The sequence below is a fragment of the Buteo buteo genome, chromosome 2 (genome assembly GCF_964188355.1).
Source record: "Buteo buteo chromosome 2, bButBut1.hap1.1, whole genome shotgun sequence".
Lineage (NCBI taxonomy): Eukaryota > Metazoa > Chordata > Aves > Accipitriformes > Accipitridae > Buteo > Buteo buteo.
Window position 1 is genome coordinate 32,959,900 of NC_134172.1, and position 20,687 is coordinate 32,980,586.

General features: G+C 36.0%; 1 protein-coding gene across 2 annotated transcripts in view; it reads right to left on the minus strand.

The window, feature by feature from the left end:
- AGMO (alkylglycerol monooxygenase) overlaps positions 1–20,687 on the minus strand; it is a 199,627-nt gene that overhangs the window by 90,340 nt on the left and 88,600 nt on the right. For both annotated transcript variants that reach the window (XM_075050101.1, XM_075050092.1), the window contains exons 6-10: positions 8,501–8,567; positions 6,885–6,950; positions 6,700–6,779; positions 5,431–5,565; positions 4,827–4,943 (exon numbers count right to left, since the gene is read on the minus strand). In XM_075050101.1, the coding sequence (XP_074906202.1) occupies positions 4,827–4,943; positions 5,431–5,565; positions 6,700–6,779; positions 6,885–6,950; positions 8,501–8,567 (465 nt within the window). The remainder of the gene's footprint in view (positions 1–4,826; positions 4,944–5,430; positions 5,566–6,699; positions 6,780–6,884; positions 6,951–8,500; positions 8,568–20,687) is intronic.

A 20,687-nucleotide genomic window follows, 5' to 3' on the forward strand; every position in this document is an offset into this window, starting at 1 on the left:
ACAAGCCTTTATCTTTAAATGGTTAAAATGCTATATGAGGTTTTTCAGCATAATAACTACCTGAGCCAGGTATGATCATGTTTTACAGATTTTGTTTTCAGGTCAATTTCCATTTCTCTTCAGATGCTCTCCTACTTGAACCATAACATTTTGAACACTAGCTGTTTGTAAAAGTTCTTACGGTCCAATACCATCTGTGGCTCAGAATGTGAAGGACTGGAAGACTCTAAAGCACAACCTGCAGATTCACAGTTAATTGCAAAATGGCACTATCATCAGACTCACACAAATGCATGGCACCAAAATGCCCGAGTACAGTGTTGCAGCCTTCCACTTCCCAAGTCTTCAGCTTTCTGGAGTGATGAAGGGTGAGGCATAAAGCCTTACTGGGAACCATGAAGGTAGAAGTTATAAGTTACCCTTCACTGTAGATACACGAACCACATTCATATACAGCAAAAAAATATGTTTCCTCATTTGTGCTCCTAGTCAAGGACTACCAAGACATTTGCAGTGAAATATACCACGATGCCATTTGGGAATAACAACTTTTAGAAAATCAGCCATGTAGCATAAATTTTAGCATTATTAGTTTGCTTCCATAACTTTTTCTTTACAGCTCCAGTGGTACAGTTACATGCTGTCTTGATTCTTTTATTTACTTTCAAACATGTATCACCCTATGAAGTGGATGCTGGCAGCTGAGGCATCCATTTTCTAGGCATTACTCTACCAAAATCAACAAAATAGTCAGTGGGTTATATCACTAAACTAAACATCATATATTAAATCTACATACTGCAAGTTGCAGTGTGAAAAGAATGTGCCTTTTACACCTTCGTTAGTGCTAGCATCCTCGTTCCACTTAAACATAATGTGCATGGATGTATATATAAAATAAATGAGTATTTATATACTGGAGTATTTGTATAAACAAAGAAGCCTGTGGGACCACAGCGGGTTCCCCAATTACAAGTCAGCCACAACTTTGCAATGTGGTTATTGGCTGCAATCAAACAGAAAAAAATATTTCTGTTGGATTTTGATTTCATTGAAGCTTTAAAAATACCTTGGAGCCTCAAAAAAAGGGGCCATTATACATTTTGGGAAGAAGTTTACATAGCTTTGTAATCAACAGAATGCCACAGCATTGTTATTTTATGGGGTTTTGGTAATGAAAAAAATAATTCATTTAAACAAAGGAAACATGTTACTCCAGATATGTATTTAGATGAATACCAAAATATTCCAAATTGACTCTTATATTTCAAAGAACTCAGATTCTTTTATTCCTTTTGAAGAATAACATGGATGCATTTTCTCATCCTGATGTGTTCAGTGTTTCAAAAGAACTGCTAGGAACGATGTCAGCATGTTTCATAAGTGAACAGACATCCTGCTGTCATATATCAGACACTTTAGACATTCAAATGAAGAATGCTAATACAATGCTATGAAATTTGTATTGTTAGGTGTCTTTGTATGAATCTATTTTAACTTAGAATTCATAAAAAAATTGTAAATTCTTAGCAATATTCCATATACAGTACTTGCTGACGTCCTACTGAATGGATATATTAATTGTGTTCTCAGCTTTCAAGAGATCTATCTTACCCCTTACTACTTTTCATCTAATTGAAAGTGCTCACATATTCATAGCGTTATTAGCACAGTAAATATTACAGTATCTATCAACAATAAAAAAGACACTGCAAGATGTGTTTAAAGTACACTTCACTTTGATTTATGTGATACATGCAGTTCTGGAGCTATGAGACTTTTGCTTTGAATGTACTGCAGTTTTACACTCCTAGCACTCTCTCTGGGACTGATCCAAATCCCATTTCTTCAATGAGCTTTGGATCGGATCTAGATGTGGAGAGCTCAGAAGTAATTTTTATTCTCTGGATGTAGTGCAGATTGCTATATTGAAAATAAACACTGTATGCTCTCTCCTGTGGAAAATATATATTTGTTCTTTCTTGTTTTGCTCTTTTCATAAGCTAAATGTAGGTCATTCAGATTGAAGGTATATGGTTGCTCTTTACAAATAGAGAAATTTAACACTTCTACAGGGCGTGAGACCAAACACTGAGCAACTGTAATCACTTGAGAAATGTAATAGCTGTGTGCTGTGTCTTATGGCTATTATGAAATGGAACTTATACCTAAAAATGAGGAAAACAGTTAGCTTTCTCCATTTATGGAGCTATGCCACAGTTATGACATAATTCATAGCCAGACAGAAAGTTCCAGTTGTATCCATAGACATTTCATAACTCAGTGTAGTGGAAAGCTGATATTGAAGAAAGATTTTTGCCAAGTAAAGTTATTCATACACAAGCTTCCTTCTCATGACAGCTTCCCCACTGTACTGCAGAGCAATGCTGGAACTCTGCCTTGGGACCAGCACTTTCTACACCCACGCTGAAGGTTTATGTCCTGAGATGAGGTGCTTCTCGTCCCCTGTGCTCTCCCCTTCTTATCCTTACTACCTTATTACTCTGCAGTTTTGTGCAGGGAATTTTCTAGTTGTTTTTCCACAATAAGTTCATAAATGGTGGATCTTCAGGATGTTTCCTCCATGACTGCAAGAATTTAACGATCATCTGGGCTTGGGTGCATTTTTCAACTTCCCTTATTCCTTATTCTTAAACAGCTGCAGTTATCAGCAGAGAAAATAATTTGGACCATCCATTCTTCCTTCCAGGACCAGAAAAAGGCAAAAAGAGAAATGAATAAAATAGGAAAAAAATCATGAGTAGACTCCTTACTTCTTGCTCCTAAAAGCAACAGCAACAAAGTAAAAAAAAAAAAACACAAAAAAACAACCAAACAAAAAACCTGCAGTTTGATCCCTATGCAAATATGGCTTGCTTCTGGTATGTAGGAATCTAGAAGCATATCCGGAAAATCTCACAGAGGCTTTTCTCAATGTAAGAACATTGGCAATCATGTAGAGTGTATATCTTGTATACATTGGAGGTATTTATCCTTATCTTTGGCTTAATTTTCTGTTCTCAGAAATTACTTAGAATAGACTAAACCTCAGATGGCTTAGTAATCTCCAAATTCCCTGCAGTTCCAGTGTGTCCCTTTATAGAGGTGAACACGATGGGTAGAATAACTTAGTATTAATCAGAAGAGTATGCCTGAGGTAGCCTTTACACATTGTATCAGGAATGCTACATAAAATACTCTATACTTTAATAAAAAATTGCATCATTCTGCTGGGCTGGTGTGCTACTCAGAATACATCTAACCAAAAATGTGGGGAAAAAAAACTAAAATAAGGGCTGTAGCAGCTAGTATATGCAGAGCTGCTATAAGCCTGCTGCCACATATCCCAAGAAACTATTGCAGGCAGAGTCCCTTTCCTGCCCTTCTTGCCCTGGGACGCAAGAAGAATGTCTGAGTTGCAAGACCAAAACGTCAACGTTCGGACAAGAGTTCTGACCCCTTTGAAATGGCTCTGCAGTCCTCTGGAATCCTTCCTGGATGACCACGGTCAGATACGCAAGAGAGACTTATTTCTAGAAACCTGCCTCTTGGCCGGATTGATTCAGACGTGTTGGTCACGGGCAAAGGCGTGGGGGCGCAGCGGCAGGGGCTGCTCCCTGGGGAAGGCGGGGGGTGGGCAGTGGCAGCCAGCGGACGGGGCCGCGGCCCCAGCGGGATGGGTGCTGTCCTGCAGCACCCATCGAGGTGGGCAGGGGACAGCAACCACCGTTGGCCAAGGGTCAGAGATGGCCAGGCGAGCGTGCTGGGACAAGGCAGGTCCGCAGGCAAGCAGAGGCTGAAGAACCCAGGGGGCCCTCGGCACCTGACAGACAGCAGGCCTGTAGCAACGTGGGTGACACAAACACAACAACAAGACTGCTTTTTAACCAAGGAGGTCTTAGAAAGGGTTTAAGAAGGTGGCCAAGGGGTGTTTTATCAAACTGATAGACTTCTGTGGTGTTTTGGTAGGTCTTGGACTCATTTGCGGGAATATCAGATGCATTAAAATTAGGCTTCATAACTAGAAGATTTTAGCTTTAGTAAAACAGAAAGAGTTGCCAAGGAAGGAAGAATGAAAAGGAGGCTGGAAGGGTGTGAAGCCGTGGAAGCAGTTCATGTCTCGCTTCTTGTAGGTGGAGATGGCCTCCTAGATCACCTTCAGAGACTGCCAGGTATCTATGGAGGGACCACATCATGTTACCAGGGAGATCCTGTCAGCCCAAATGCAAGGTAGTAACTACATGCCTCTCCTTGCTGTATTTCTATCAATGCTGCTGTATGTTCAAGACTGGAAGAAGGGTTTGCACTGAGTCTGTGCTCCTCCGACTCTGAACTCATGCTGACACCAAGCTTCCCACCTGCAAGCACCACAAGGCCTTTGCAATCTTCCTTCTAAAGCTTGGACAATGTTGACATCAAACAATATGACCAACTTTGACATCTTAAAACCTACATAGTGTCAAGCCTGAGATACATTTTTCCTCTCATGAGGTCCTAACAACTGAAGGAGACACATGTCTGTCTTCTGTGCAACATTTATTATTTTTTATTTTAATTGCCTAACTTAAGCATATTAATATAAAAATAATTAATATGGTTATTAAATATTGTTTAATAAATTATAACAAACATATATTTAATATTATGTTATATATTTAGCCATTTATGTGGGGTTTTTTTACATAATCTTGTTATTATTACAAGAGTTTAAATAAGATGTGAGTCAGGCTGCAGACCCTCTACTCAATACTTTATTATTTAAACATGTTGTGTGTCATATTACTGTTAGCATGAGATGCTATTTTATAAAGAAAGGAATTACTTACAGTCACGGTACCAAGAAGTTCAGTATACAAGTCCAGTATTACAGCAAAATGTACAACTGCATAGCAATTAAGATAAGCTGGTACACTTGGATTGAAGGGAACTTCTTTTCCAGTGATCTGTATGAAGCAAAACAGATAACAGCCTTCAACAGTGACCTGATCCAGCCTGTTATTCCTTAGTATTCTTCATACTTACAAACACAGAAAAGATTAAGGGACATAGATAATTGCACAAAGATAATCTAGAATCAAACTTATGTACTACCTAGTGTGAGACAGAGTTTAACTCTCTGTGTATGTTCACAGCTAAAAGAAAAAGAGAAATTACCATAGTCTATAGAACAATTTTTAAAATCTCTTCAGGAAATGAATAATGAAAAGATAAATAAAAAATATACTTTTTTCCTTCAAATAAAAAGAAAAAAACACAGCTAAAACATTCATTTCCTTCTGTTTCTGTTCCCATTTCATCTTCCCCTATGCTTTATGACTGCTAATTTGCTAATTTAAAATAGCATGCGTAGAGTTTTTAACATTGATCCAGTAGCATTAAGAGGTCCAAGTAAATTACACAAAACTGAAAGCCTGTGCATGTTCTATTTACCACTGGGATTTCCTCAGGAAGGCCAAGTCTAGGTTTGCCTGGTCCCCAGCCTGGCCCTTTGAATATGACAGAAAGCTTATTGCAGAATCCAGGTGTGGCCCAAAATGTGTTCCAAATATGAGCCAAGGGACGTAGCTGAAAAAAAGAGCAAGTAATTTTTCATTGTTAGTAAAATAAAATTTAATAAAACATTATATTTTATTCACTTTTAGCTCTCAAGTAAATGATTTTTCAAAGTCTGTAAAGAGAATAAATTAGGAATAGATGAAGACAGTCAGAAGTTCAGAAAACCTGACTGAAAGTGGCAGGAGCTGTATCAAGCCCTTGGTTTATAGGGAGGATTACAATGACTTCTGCCCAGAGGAAAATCTGCCTCTCCAGAGTATTCAACTGTATACTGTATAGCTATATTTATGGTAGTTTTAAACTAGAATTTGGTTACTGGGACCTTGACATGACATACTCTCAATAACTAAATTACTTATCCAGTATCTTACTGGAATGGATATAATTGCACAGGCTGTGGCCATCCTTTCAGCTTCCAGCCCAGACACCCCTGCAGGTAGAATTTCTTGTTCTTTGAGATGCCTTCTTGGGTGAACAGTCATGAAAAGCAAACGGGGACTTCAACTCTCCTCAGTCCCTGAGGTTTTTACAGGGAACTTTTATCCAGCTTAAGTGAAGCCTGGACCAATAAATCTGAGAAGCACCACACTAAGTACTTTTTCTTCTTTTTTCTTTTCTTTTCCTTTTTATTAAAAAAACTATATTCAACCTGTTCTGGAGGTTTTGTTGAGACCATGATGACTGCTATATAATGCTGTCAACACAAATCATTCTGGAGTACCTTGAACAGCAAATATGCAGAAGAGAGAAAAATAGAAAAGATATTACACCATGGGATTATTTATGGAATAGCAATATTTAGAGAAGGCAAACAGACAAAAATAGATATTTTTGTCTGTGTTTCACTGCATATTGCTCTGCATATGGCAAAACAGACAACACTCAGTCCAAGGCCTGATATATTGCCATTGTAAATAGTTGTTAATTTTACTGTATTGTATTTTTGTGATGACTACAAGCTCTGCATATACAGTCAATACAGTGAGTACTAATAATCGTTTTGTAATAAAATGCTAAAAAAATTGTAGATCATTTAATTGACTGTGCAACAACTCAAGGATGGCCTCAACTGTGCCTGAGAGGAGTTTCTTTTGAACATGAGTGCCTGTTGAAGATACCAGTCCGTGATACAAACTATAGCACCTGGAGCATGATGGGATCAAATGAATTTACTGGATGTGTTAAGCCATATACAACTTTTGCATCTTCTGCCTCAAATGTTCCTGATGGAAGAAGAAGAAAAAAGAACAACCAACAATCAATTTCAAAAGTATACATATTTTGCCACACTAACCAAACATGAGAGAGAAAACCTTTTTTTTATTTACCAAATATCCTGTCCCAGATAATAAGTGTGCCGCCATAATTTTTGTCAATGCAGTAAGGATTTCTACCTATAATAAAAATAATTTATGAGACCAATAATTGCATATACAAGAATATGTGCAACTGAATTATGAAGGGAAATCTTCATCATTAGCATCAATTTATAATCTAAAAATAAATTTAAAAGGTAGTTAGCCTACCATTCCTTATACATCTATAGAAGTTCTTTTTTCTTACTAGGCTTATTGCCCTCTTTCTACTCAGATTCAAACACACAAATCAAACATGTCATACCCCAAATTTCTGTGAAATAAAAGGATTCATTTGGAGAGTAAGCTCAATTCAAAATATATTTATAAAGACAAATTAAAAAGCAAACAAAAAATCATTTCACCAGTTTATACCTAAGAAAATATATGCTAAATATATTTATGCGCAATCATCTCATTAATGGCTTTCAGCTGTCTCATCTTCTATGTCATATGTCTGATCCTGTCTTCATTATTATTATTAACTTCAGTGTGAGGAAAACTCATCCTTCTATTCATCTAGGGAATGTATTTGTATATAAGCTGTCCTATCAAAAGTATGAGCAAAGAAACATTGATTACATATCCCCAAGTTTGTGGAGATTGTCTGGAGCAACTGTACAGCACTTGATCAGCTCCAGGGTGATTCTGCTTAACTCCAATCAGGATCAGAGGATTAGTTTGGATTTACGGCAGAGCAAATAAGAGCAAAGTGTCTCCCTCCAGGATTACCAGTACTTGTGCAAATTTTAAGGATTAGACACTTACAATACCACAGTCTTTTTAAAAAGTCTACACAGTGCCATAAACACTTTACACATGGAGGATATAATAAATATTAATAACATCCTCTGTACGTATAACTGCATTTGAGTCTGTTTCAAATTATTTTGTTCTTCCATTCCCCTATTACTTTTTTACTTGTTATCTCTGCACACTGAATGAGCCAAGGGCATCTATGAAATCCACTTCTATTCCTCAGATATGTTCATGACATTTTTCAGTATGCAGTGGAGTTATTAATCTAATTTACATACGCAGTACAGTCTTGAATGACTCTGAATATTGATGAAAAGTCAATCATCGTGCACTTGTGTGAAGTGAGATTTTTCAATAATTCAGGCAGCTGAAACCAAATTCCACTAAAACATTTAACAATTCTTCTTCTAAAAGGTAACCATGTCTTTTCACACATTCAGTGCTTGAATTTGAATGCAAAAGCATCTGTTACTGATTGACAGGTTGATGATGTTTTAGTAGTCAGGGAAGGATGAGATATTTTTCTATCACTCTTCATATTTACAAATGTTGAATTGTTTTGCTCAAAGTCTTCAAATTATTTCACATTATCCAGGCTTAATTTCTGCTCAATAATTAACCTTGAATGTAAAATTTTGAAGTTATAAAAAAGTTTTTTAAAATACTGTGAAATTTCTAACTGAACAATGACTAGTTTGAAACAATGATCAAAATTACAATCCTTCTGTAAAACTAATTTTACAGTACAATTTTAGTCTTATTATTATTATACAGATAGCGACCATGAGAAAAAACACACTGAGGAACAAGAGGTTGCACTTTTAGCATACCATGATGGACTCTGTGATGACTGGGAGTATTAAGAATCCACTCCAGAGGACCAAGGTTGGTGATAACCTTAAAAAAAGTAATGTTTCAATTAATTTGAAAATACTGTATAAAATCAAGAAGAAGAGAAAAGAGGGGGAGGAAATGCATTACAAGGATGTTTATCTTAAGAATAATTGCATAAAGAGACAAGAATGCAATTTTTTTTCCTGAACCATTTCACTCTGTTACTGTTACAAGAATTTTCATGAAAAAAGTGAAGTTTAGTAAAATGCCAGTTAAAAATTAAATTTCTTTCTGATCCAGCAGCACATTTTCTTCTTATTTTTATTATCAGTTCATGATTCCATATAGATAATTTCACTCACAATTTTACCCATATCCATTGGCACTGCTTGGGATCCACTGTAACTCTAAGATTGCGGTTATGTGAACAATTTACATCAGCAAATGGCTGGCACTGACCCAGAAACAAGTACTCCCTCCTTCAGTACCTTTGACTGCTTGTTCCTTCTGTCAATACCCTTCTTTTACCCTGGCACGTATGCAGTAACACAAGAAGCCTGATTAGGGAACTGATGCAAGTTAAAACTAATTTTGTTTCGTTCTTCTAAATTAGTTTAACTTGATCAGTTCCCAAATCTGATCCAACATATCATCACAAGTACACCAACAGGAGTCAGAGGCATGAAAAGAAAGTAGACCAGCATAAATTCATAGTGGAGCTGTGATCTACGGTAATGATTCAACAGTACAGAAAATCCAGCCTTGATCATTTTAGTACCAGACCAAAAATGACAGAAAGTGTTGATTGCCATAAATGCACTCTAATGATTCAAGCTTTGTCAGAAACTGCTGATAAATTAAGTTTGTATCAGCAGGGTTTATGCTAAATTAGGTACTGTCCTGTATTATGGAGTCAGGAGAAAGCCAGCATTAACTTTAAATTTTGTGCTTTGGTTATCTCAACAGAAGTGTGTGGATACCCAAACACAGCAGCCATTACTTAATCCCAAACACAAAACCATCAGTCAAAACAGATGCAATCGCTGGATGACCAAAAATGATTTATGTTCAAAATATATCCTAAAATGGTATCTATTCACCATGTCTGATTAGGACCATAATGTTTTGCAATTAAAAGGGAGGGGCAGGGGGGAGAAAGGCAGCTAAATAAAAATGCTTAGACCTTATGAAACAAAACCCAGAACCTATCACTTTGTCTTTTACAGAACTTAATTAGTAAATTTAATACTCATACTGCCAAAATGGGTGATCTGTAATATAGTAACAGAGATAATACTGGCAAACGCCACATTAAGTAGAGAGGCAGACAGTCATTACTCATGAGAGCAGGCCCAGTTACCTAAATGACTAAACACAGAAGGATTTTTATTAATTCAAGGTTTACAGAACAAAGTCCTAAAATATGCCAGTTCCATTTTTGTTTAATTCACACTTGTGAAAGTAGATCTGGACTCAAAAAGTAGACACAGGACATTCTTCAGATGTATTTAGTTTTTCATGATTCAGGCAAATATCACAATAAAAGGAATAAATACCTTTTGTTCATTTTTATCTTTAATAACAGCTAAAAGAACTTAATAGGTTAAGCAGAGCATTTCTGTAATTAAAGGAGTATAGAAATGAGCAAATTCTTCAGATAGAGAGAACTGTAACATTTGGAGCATCTGCCTCAAAATCTTGTACACACTTGACTAGAAAAGCAGAATTCTGGGACAAGTTTGTTTTGTTTTGTTTAACTCGGAATCCAAGGACAACATAAGTAGGACCATTTGTATTTCTCAGTTCTCCCTCAAAATAAGTTCAAGCCTGAAAAGACCACCTAAATGTGAGAAATGATTTGTCATTCATGCTAGCTCCATTTCCCACCTTTTTCAAGCAGAAAATCCCACTGTTTTAAGCTCTGTGAGATGTGACCACGAAATTAATTTAACCTGAGTCAAGTGTCTTGGATTGAACTGCAGCCCAGTACCTGAGAGCGCAGTAATTTATCTATTAGACCACACCTAACTTTGATCCACTTGGTTTTAATACATTTTTAGCTCAGTATTTTAACAATTTTTGTGAAAATAAATCAAATCTGCACTAGGAGAGCAGGGAATCACTAAGGAATAGCAGTCTTTGCTTTTAGCCTACAGGTGGATTATAATAAAATGTCCTCAGAGCGAATGACTTCAAGTCTTCAATATCAAGCTGATTAAATTCATATTTCAAACCCAAAATTCATCCTTTTGAAAGTCCATATAATACATCAGTATGCTAAAGTAGAACTTTGTGTCTCGGAGCTCCCGAAGGACCTCAGGAACTTATGTAAAATTTTAAACAAATACTTCTGACTAATCCTAGAGAAAGTATTTTCTTTGGAAAATGAAACCTCTCTCGTCCTTTAATACAGTCTTTCTTTGGGCGACGACATTTACAAATGCACTGATATATCTTCTCTGCAGCATCATTAGTGATTGATGCCCACTTCGATTCATTATTCAGCCAAGGTTACCTCCATTGCAAAGACATAGTAGCCACATGCTGATGGAAATATCATCCGAGATAACAATTATAACCGCATGACTTTTAAGCTCAGAGGTGGTACAGAACTCTGTACCTGACCAAGCAAAAATCCAGCATGCTGAAATTAGCAAACCATAAATCAACACTTTGGCTAAAGCATATAAAAAATATTTTTTCACCAGACATTCAAAAGGATACAGGGTGCTATTTCTAGAAACTTCCTTTGCTATCAGTAAGTTTACTTCTATATATTTAGCACATTTCAAAACCAGAAAAAACCTGTTGTCAGTGGAAAACTTTAGGTGCCAAAAATTTTATAAATATTTTATAAATGTGTATTTTATAAATATTTTATAAATGTGTATTTTATAAATATATCCATATATCATTCCAACAAACAGAGACATATCACCTCTGGAAAGCTGAATTTTGAAGGCTTCTGCAGCACCACATGGCAAAGAACATAATTAGTTTGTTAAATTTTGTTGAATTTTTCTATATGCTGCCATCTTACTAGGGGCAAAACTCCTAAAAGCAGATCTTTCAGCAAAGTAAATTGTCAAGGCTAGGGCAGTAAGACAATTTTTGCCAGGCAAGATTTTGACCCTGTCATGTCAGGCTGACAGGAACTTATTGCAATCACAGTGAAAGGAATGAAGTTTGTAGGAATTGAGTCATAACAAAATTTAATGTAGTGTAACAACAGTCCAGGTTCAAAAGAATGCCTAAGAGGCAACAGAGAAGAGAAAGGCAGTGGCAGGTACTCCACCTACCCATCTACCTTTCAGCTGTCAGTCTACCCTTGTTTCTGTGCCTTGTGTCCAGACATTTTCCTTGGAGAATGGCAATTGCAAAGGAGTTCGTAAGTGTTCATGGTAGCAGTAAACAGGCTCACACTGCAGTTGCAACCAGTTACCAAAGCATATACACCACTAGTCTCAGTCATTCAAGGCAGCAAAACCTTTTCAGCTTAAAATAGCTTTGTATTCAAAATGGCTTTTTAGAATAACAACTTTCACAATGTTCACATTTCAGGAATTATTTTAATTAAAATTTAAAAAAAATAACAAAATGTGATAAGAATATCAGAACAGGTCAGTTTTTGTGGCTTGTAATCAGGATTTTCATTTTCAAAAGCAGCAGCTTTCTGCTACTATAATTTTTTATGCAGTAGAAAGTTTCGTTTCAGACCTTTTTACTGGAAAGAAGTTCCAAAATAAAAAAAAAATAGTGGAAATGTCATTACTCAATATCCCTATCCACTGTACTTCAAACACTATTTCATACTATTGAAAGGAAAAGCAGTCTGTTTGTGAATATAAAATATTCTTGTTCATTATATAATCATCTTGCAGTGATTTAGGGAATACAGAAAAATAGCTACCAATCCCCTAAAAGGTGAAATTCCCCAACTGTTGTCCAATGATGACCTTACCTGTATTTTGACCAATATGGCTGGGGGGGGTTACGTTTGTGTTTTGTTTCCCTGATACAGACACCTACCATTCTAAATCAATTCCCATCTCCAATTTTTCCTCTCTCAATTAACACATCATGTGCACCTCAACTGCCACGCCAGTGACCCACAGATGAACTGCAGCATTCCAGCAAAATTCTTTTCCTGTTTGCTTTATTTTTTAACATCCCATAGCCACAAAAAAAAAAAAATTTCCTTGCCAAAACCCTTACAAATGGACATGATAAACTACTTACAAATCAAATATGTAGGTATCTTATGAATATAAAAGCTTTGTCAGATCTCTCCACAAAACATGTATTCCTTTCTTTCTTTTTTTAAACAAACAACATATTCTCTCCATTGTTCTTGGGTATCACTAAATAATAAAGCAGAATTACTGACAATAATTGAAGCAATTCCAAGAGCAGTTTAATAAATAAGGCAGGCTAAAAGCTACATGCTTAGAAATGGTTTCCATACGTTACTGAATAAAACATGCTGGAAGTGGAATCTTCATATATAATGAGAACTAAATGCTTTTTTCCCTATAATAGTAGCTCTTATATAAAGATGTTTCCTTTGTGACAGCAATCCCTAGCCTAAAGGAAAAGAACATTATGCAATATCTCTTGCGGCATGTAAGCACCTCCATTTGCGGTCTCAGAGTTTGTCAGCACCAAGGGAAATCTTTATTGCCTGGTACCTGCACCACTTCAATGTAGTTCTTGTTTAAATAATGAGAAAAAATCGTGACATGAAATCCAAGGGAAACTTTACATCTTGTGTAACAACTCCTCCTGTCACCACTACAACATGAATCTTTACTTAACTCTGTTTCAACATGAATGTTAGGAAAGAATGTTGACTGAGTAGACCAGGCAATGTTACAGTAAAACCACTTGTATGTAAAAAGTTCTGTTGTGTTTTTTTTTTTCTTTGAGTATAAGAAAAGCTGTTTGTAGCACAGCATTACTTTCAATATCATAGTACTACTGATCTGCAGAACAGGAGAGAGTAAATTCATCCCCGGAGCATCACTAAGGAGCACTCTGAACTTAAGTTTGGGGTTTCTGTTAGACTAGTTGGTAGTAAAACACATATTACTATTGATTTCCTCATCAAAATCAAGATAAGATTTTTATTCCTGGCATATAAAACTATATTTCAGACAGTCTGGTGGGGAAATTTAAAAACAAGACCTTAATTACATTCCCTGGTAGAGCTGCTGTGTTAATTCAGGACAACACACCCCTGTATTTATACAGATGGCTCCGGTGATCAGATTTGCCATGTGAAATCTCTACAGGGAAGCTGGGGAAAGGCAGAACTCCTAGGATATGTGCTCGTCTGCCAGTTTCACACTTTGAAATCCTCGGCAAACCCTGATTTATACACCGCCAACTGTTTTCCTATCTGATTAGGCAGTTTTCTACTCCAGTAAGCATGTAAAATGGATGTAGCCAAATTTCCACACTGAGGAGCGAAAAAACAATATTTATAGTTTAGAAATAAAACAAGCGAAAGGAATCAGGCCTGTTGGGATCATAAAGAGTTTCATAGGGGGTGAATTTCTGATAAATCTGGATTGTAGGAATGGGAGGTGAAAGCCTAGTTTTAATGGATAGTCTGGTTTAGGGCATATTTATATAATAAACACACAGACTTAAGAAATGTATTTATAATAAATTATCTTGAAGGCAGGCTGTTGTCACTTTTCATTGTTTTACACCTCAGCCAGGAGGTAAGGTTTGAATCAAATTGGCATCTTAAGTGAATATTTCAGTTAACACTTTCAGTAAGTGGATGCAACTTTTTTTTTTTCTTTAAATGTCCAGTTAAGCCTTGTGGGAAAGATGAGCACATACAGGAAGTTTCAATCAATTTGTCCACTAAAAATGAGAGAAAGCCTACACTACCTGGTTGTTTTAATTGCAGCATTACAAATAGCAGAGCATGGAGAAAGTCACTTTTTCAGTCATATATCAAGTTAAGCATTTTAAACAAACTCCAGGAGAAAAATTGCTATACAATTTCAGTATTTTTCAGCAGCTTGACAAATACATGCTGGCAATTGCAGGGAAAAAAACCAGAAAGTAATAAATCAGCATGCCAGTCCTGAAATAAACTAAAATATAGCCAAGTGTAGCTCTTCACCTTCTTCTTTAAATAGATCAAAATATAGTCAGCAGCCTACAATTTGTGTTTTTAACAAATAAGGGTCTTTCAAATTTGCTGTTGGCTTTGAAGCCATAACTAATTTAAACAGATTCTCAATGAGTACAAGCTATGAGAAAACCTCAAGAGTATTACATGTAATATGTTAAGATGGAAAATTAGAAATTTTTGGACAGAGAGCAGTATCTCTAGCTTATCTCCACATTAATGTGGTATCCTTTCATTAATATAATAACCAGGACACTTTATTTGGCAAATGAGTTGTTTAGATTGTTTTGCAGGATGCAGAATGTACTGAAATGTGTTGTGTCTCTTAAGTAGCTTAATTCACTTTTATCTTGGTAATTCTCCAGAGACACAAGTGGCCTAAATAAAATGCTTTAAGTACAATTTTTATTTTTAGGGTTTCTGCAGGCAGATTAGCAATAGTCAGGCCCACTGGTGCTGAAGTAAGGATTTCACAGCTGTCTCTTGCAAGAACAGTCTTTGGTGCAAGGACCAGAAGCCAGCACTCAAACTCAAGGACTTAATAATTAGGATGAAAAGTGAAGCTTCTGCTTATATTCTTGTCCCATAAACTTTGCATTTCTGGCCTCACCAGTGACCCAGCTTCAACAGGGAAAGGGAAGGGTTCCTCTGCCCAGATTGTTGCCCATCAAATGCAAATCACAGATGTAAGCTGATTACTGTGGAGCAGCCGCTTTTTGAATGAAAAAGATCACGGCTCTTGTGCTGCATGTTGAACTTGGAGCTACCAGGTGCAGAGCGCTACTCAGTTCATTTAAATTACTTACATGTTTTTTTTAAGTCCTCTCTATTCTGCAGTTCAGGTGAAAGAGAAGCTAGATAACAATAAAAAACTTACCCTGTAAAGGCACTTCTGTGTAGACTCAGATACCTAAAAGTGCCAAGGAGCACTTTGGTTTAAAATAGGAGGCTCATTCTGGGGCTACTAAGGCATAAAGTCGGCACTCCTAATCATCACTGAGGTCCTAGGTGCCAAGGACAGAACTCCAAACCTCATCTTACTATGTTTTTCCTGATTGTGTTCAAGTGCCGCCTACACTTAGCAGGACAGGAACAGTGTGCTCTCTTATGAATGTTTTATTTTCTCCCTCTTGTTATTTTTTTTATTTAAAACCAAAAGCAAAGTTATAAGCTTTATATATCTAGAAAGATAATACTTTTCTCCCCTCGTGGGGGGAATGAAAAATAGAAAAGTGGAACACATTTTGCAGTTATTGCTAGCATTCCCGCTTACTGATAGTGGTGTTAGTTTTGCTCTTCTCCACACTCTGGCAAGTACACTGATGACAAGACTTTCATTCTGTAGGTTCGTCAGAAAATCTAATAAGTCATTTTGGCAGACAGGCTGGATTGAAGCAGTGAGATCTGTTTCTTTGAATCATGTTTGAGTTTTATTGTCTATATTGTATATATATCCTATTTGGACCTACAAAGGCACTGCCTGCATTAAAGAAAGTATTTTTATCTCCCTGGTATTTATTGATTTATTTGTTCTCCTCCTCTCCACAGTAAATGCTTGAGTTGAAAGCTTGCAGCAGGCAAACAATGAATTTCTAAATGATAAAAGCATCAGCTATCAGCAATGGGACCAGAACTTTCTTTTGTAAACCAAAATTTTGTTCTTTATGCAAATCAGCACTTAGTTCATTCCCCATTGGTTTTAGAATAATTTCTTGGATCTTTGTAACAGTGAGAAAATCCAGCTTCTAAAAGCCAGTAGGCTGTCAGACAATGTGACCTGCTTCTAGGAATTCTACTTAAATCATCTGCATCACTGAGAGTTGTCAGACACAATCTTGAACATCAGACTAGGAGAATGGCTGTAATCACGTCTAATTACGTTCACCTTTTTCATGACTTTTAGCAAAAGTCTTGTGAATGGTAAGTTTTTGATCCCTTGTAACCTGACTAGGACAGATGAGTGTGTTTCTAATTTGAAAGGGCACATCAGACAGACGCATGTCTATTTTTGGCTATAGCGTCTGAATTAAAGAAACTAAATTTGTCCTTTCATTAAATGAACTAATGTATTAGAATACAGAAAATGAAAGTTTTTGTTGGCATGTGCTATTTGAATTCAAAATGAGTTTCCAGCATCAAATTCAAAAGAGACAGCAATTTCACAATTATACTCAATACACTGGATTATTACTGATTTTACCTTTTACTGGTGATGCTCCTTATCAAAAAAAAAAAAAAAACAAACAAAACCCAACCCCCCAAAAAACAAAAACCCCAAACCAACAAAAAAACCCCAACCGCATTTCTCATCTCATTCAGGAAAGCAGATCAGTCCACCACACTCTGTTTCCACTGTGATCCATTCAATACTTGTATACCACCATTTTGCAAAAATTTCCATGTTACATTTGACTCATTACTTACTGACCTTATAGGAACTATTCACAGTATATTAAATTAAGCATAAATACATGTCTTTGTAAACAAGGCCTCAAGGGTTTTTTTTACCTACCAGCAAAGCATCTCCACTTTTCATTTCCAAACTATCGAAGATTTTAGCTCATTACCAAGAATCTTTCTCCAACTCCACAAAACAACCACAAAAACAAAACTATCTTCTTCCCACTGCAAACACTCAAAAGCATTATAGTCAAATAAGTTTGTTAAAATGCTTTTTAAATTCAGTCTCATTTCTTGATCAGATTTACCTTTCAGTTTTAAGAAAATGATTACTAAATTGCTTCTAAATTACTAAACTACTGAAAATGCTTTAAATAAACCTTGTTACACTTGTTTACTCCTGCATTCCTTTCTTGTTTATTTAAATGACACTACAGCACACAATGTGGAAAAGGTAGGTCCTAGAAAATGGAAAAAATGAAATTTGCAAAGAAATAGAGGACCAATCTCAATTCTTAGGGCCTGGGAATTAATAACTGAATATTTTCTCTATTTTCTCATGATGTCACTTATTTATCACACTGTCCTAAAGATTTTATGATTCTTTTAACATCCAATAGACTTTTGTCTCATAGAGCTTCTGCTTAAAAAGACACATATGTCCTCTACAGTTTCAAGACTAGCTTTTGCTATTGATACAGTAATCACAGATGTACTGCTACTTAAAAGAAATACATACATTTTTATGTATTTTACTTAATTTTACTTGGTTCTTCAATCTGCTTGTTTAATTTCTTTATTGACCCTGTGCTCATATTTGGAAAAAACAAACCAAAACAAAGCAGAAGATTTTTTCTGAATCTGGCCATCTTCCTAGGTAAGAGCTGATTGATGTAAGGACTTCAGGACTGGGCCACACCAGCTCACCTGCACTCAGGCAGCCCAGATGGGCTGTGCGTGGCTTCCTGCCAGGAACAGAATTCCTTTTCATGAAAGCGTGAAGCCTCCACAATTTCCCTCTCTTTCAAAACTTTTCATGAAAGAAAACTGAGCAGAAGTCAAAGCTAAAGAAAGTCACAGACAGAAACTTAGACCAGTACACACTGCACATAAGTGCAAAACATTTTTTGACAAATACAATATACTTCCACAGCAAGTTTCAGTTTTACTGAATTGGTGTTTTCTGACAAAAACAAATGTATTTTGGCCTATACCTTTAGCAATTTCACATCTCTTTTTCCAGCCTGCATGAGGTGTTGCCAAAATTTTTCCCATTCCTTGCCTGTTTTCACCCATGCTACTCCTAGTTAATAGTAGTGGCTCACCTTTTTCTGCTCCCAGAGTTTGATGAGGTAGAAAGACTTAAACAAGGGAAAAAAAAAGAGATGCCTTAAGAAACCTGACTTCCGTGAGTATGGTAAAGGGCAGATTACAGTCTTTCCTTAAATTAGAAAATTAAACAGAAACTAATGCATGTCAAAGATCAAACAGGCAAGGAATAATCTGCTGCTGCAATTACTACCAACAGGGATTGATTCAGTTGATACTTTCCAAATGCAATTTGACATCTCATAAAAATTACAGCTAAACCAACAGAAACTAATTTCTGTTTTTCACAGGTGTCTATCAGGTTATAAACACACCTAACTTATTGGTTGTAATAAATGCATAACGGAAGGATATAGTTTAATATGAGCCATAGACCTTCCGAATCACCTGTGAAAATAAACTGAAATGGAGTATTTCTGTCTGTCAGTAACAGTCCTGAAACATTTTGTGGCTTTTGAAAAATTAGATTTTTAGTGGTCTTTGACCAAAGTATTTTTTTTTACTCTCCTTATGATCTAGATGAGAATGGTCTAGTCATAGAAACATTTCTCCCAGACCATTTAAGAGCAGGTCTACTGACTCCTTCCATTGACCTAAATAGTATTGGATAGGACCAAAAATTGTTTTCTCTTGATTTATGGAGATCCTATCTTTATGCACCACTAAAAAAAAGTATTTTCTTCAGTTGTTTTTGGGTTGGGTTTGGTTGGGTTTGGGTTTTTTGTGGGTTTTTTTTTTTCATTTTTCATTTAAATAAACTTTTATGAGTTTATTTCAATACCTTGGTGCTACTCAGAGATTTTTAAAAGTTCTTTGGAAAAATTCTGATATAATTCAGATTGCCATGTACACAGTGCAATAATGCACAGAAGTAGTGGGAAAAAAGTGGACTTCAGACTGCAAAAATCCTTGTAATGGGAGAATATAGTTAAATATAAATGCATAACTTAAGTCACAAAGTCATGTTTTCACTCTAACATACCCAACATTTCTTAATTACAGTAATGCCTTTCCTGTATCAATAGCCCATTCTGATTTTAGTAATAATAAAAGATCTCTAAACCCAAAGAATGGTATAGTATAATCTTTGTATAAGATTTACGGTGTTAAAAATGCTGTACTATTATATAAAAGGCCAAAACCTAATGCATACCAAGTATGCAGGAAATAAAGAAGTCTAACTGAGATAGAACAAGTGGGTACTTTTGATCTTTATGATTTGGTATACTGTCTTCACAGGAATATACAAGCCACTTGAGTTAACATAAAATAGACCATGTCTGATCTGCTGGTAGGAAAGCTGGACAAAAACTGACATAACAAATAAGATCAAAGTTATAACATAGGAAACTTCTCTTAGTATTGTTTTAGACAACACTGGACACATTCAAAATTGAAGTATAGGAAAATATCAGGAAAATATCACACTTTTGCTGTAAACTTTTGCTCTAGGCTGAAACATGGCATAGAAAGTTTCAGCACAGCATGACCATTCTCTTGTAATTACTGAATTAAATTTAAATTACTTCCCAAACAAAACATCTTTTCTCAGAAAATTTCATATACTTTCATTCTTTCCTATCACCTAAATATCAAGTATTCTTTTATTTTACAAAAATAATAAATTGTACGTACCCTTCATTAAGCTTTTCAGTGCTATGAAAAAAAATCACCTGTTAAAGAAAAGAGGGGTTTTTTCCCCTGTATCTTACTGGATTTTCTTTTTCTGAAGGAGAAAGATGAGTAATCAAAAGTTGTGAAGTTACGATTTCTAAACACACTTGACTAGTCAATATGAGGTCAAATCTTATCCAAGGAAATACTGATACTGATTAAAAGCAATAGAAACCTTAACATTTCTTATCAAAGGCCACTGCATTTTAGAAGCCAACTATTACAACTTGCACTGGCAGAACAGAAATAATGAAGCATATCTCCACTCGACCCCTAAAGACATGTCTTGCCACCCTGTAACAGCACCCACCGCAGGCTCCCAGAGGACATCAGAGCTGCTGGGGGGATGATGAATCTCAGCACTCAGAGCAAGGGCTCTTAGCAGTCACTGAGACAGGATGCTGTTTTCTATATAACCCCAGGCCTGCAGCCCCAAACAAACTTCATATGTTGGGAAACTGCTTGAAAGAGATTTACAGAAAGCATTTTCATTTTACTATAATCTGTGCAAGATAATTAGAACCATTAAAATTCAGGAAAAGGATTGTTGAAAAAAACCATAAAAATTAGAGATGCCACAGCTTTAAACAGTTAAATTGTAATAGTTGTTGCAAAAACCCCCAGTATTATGG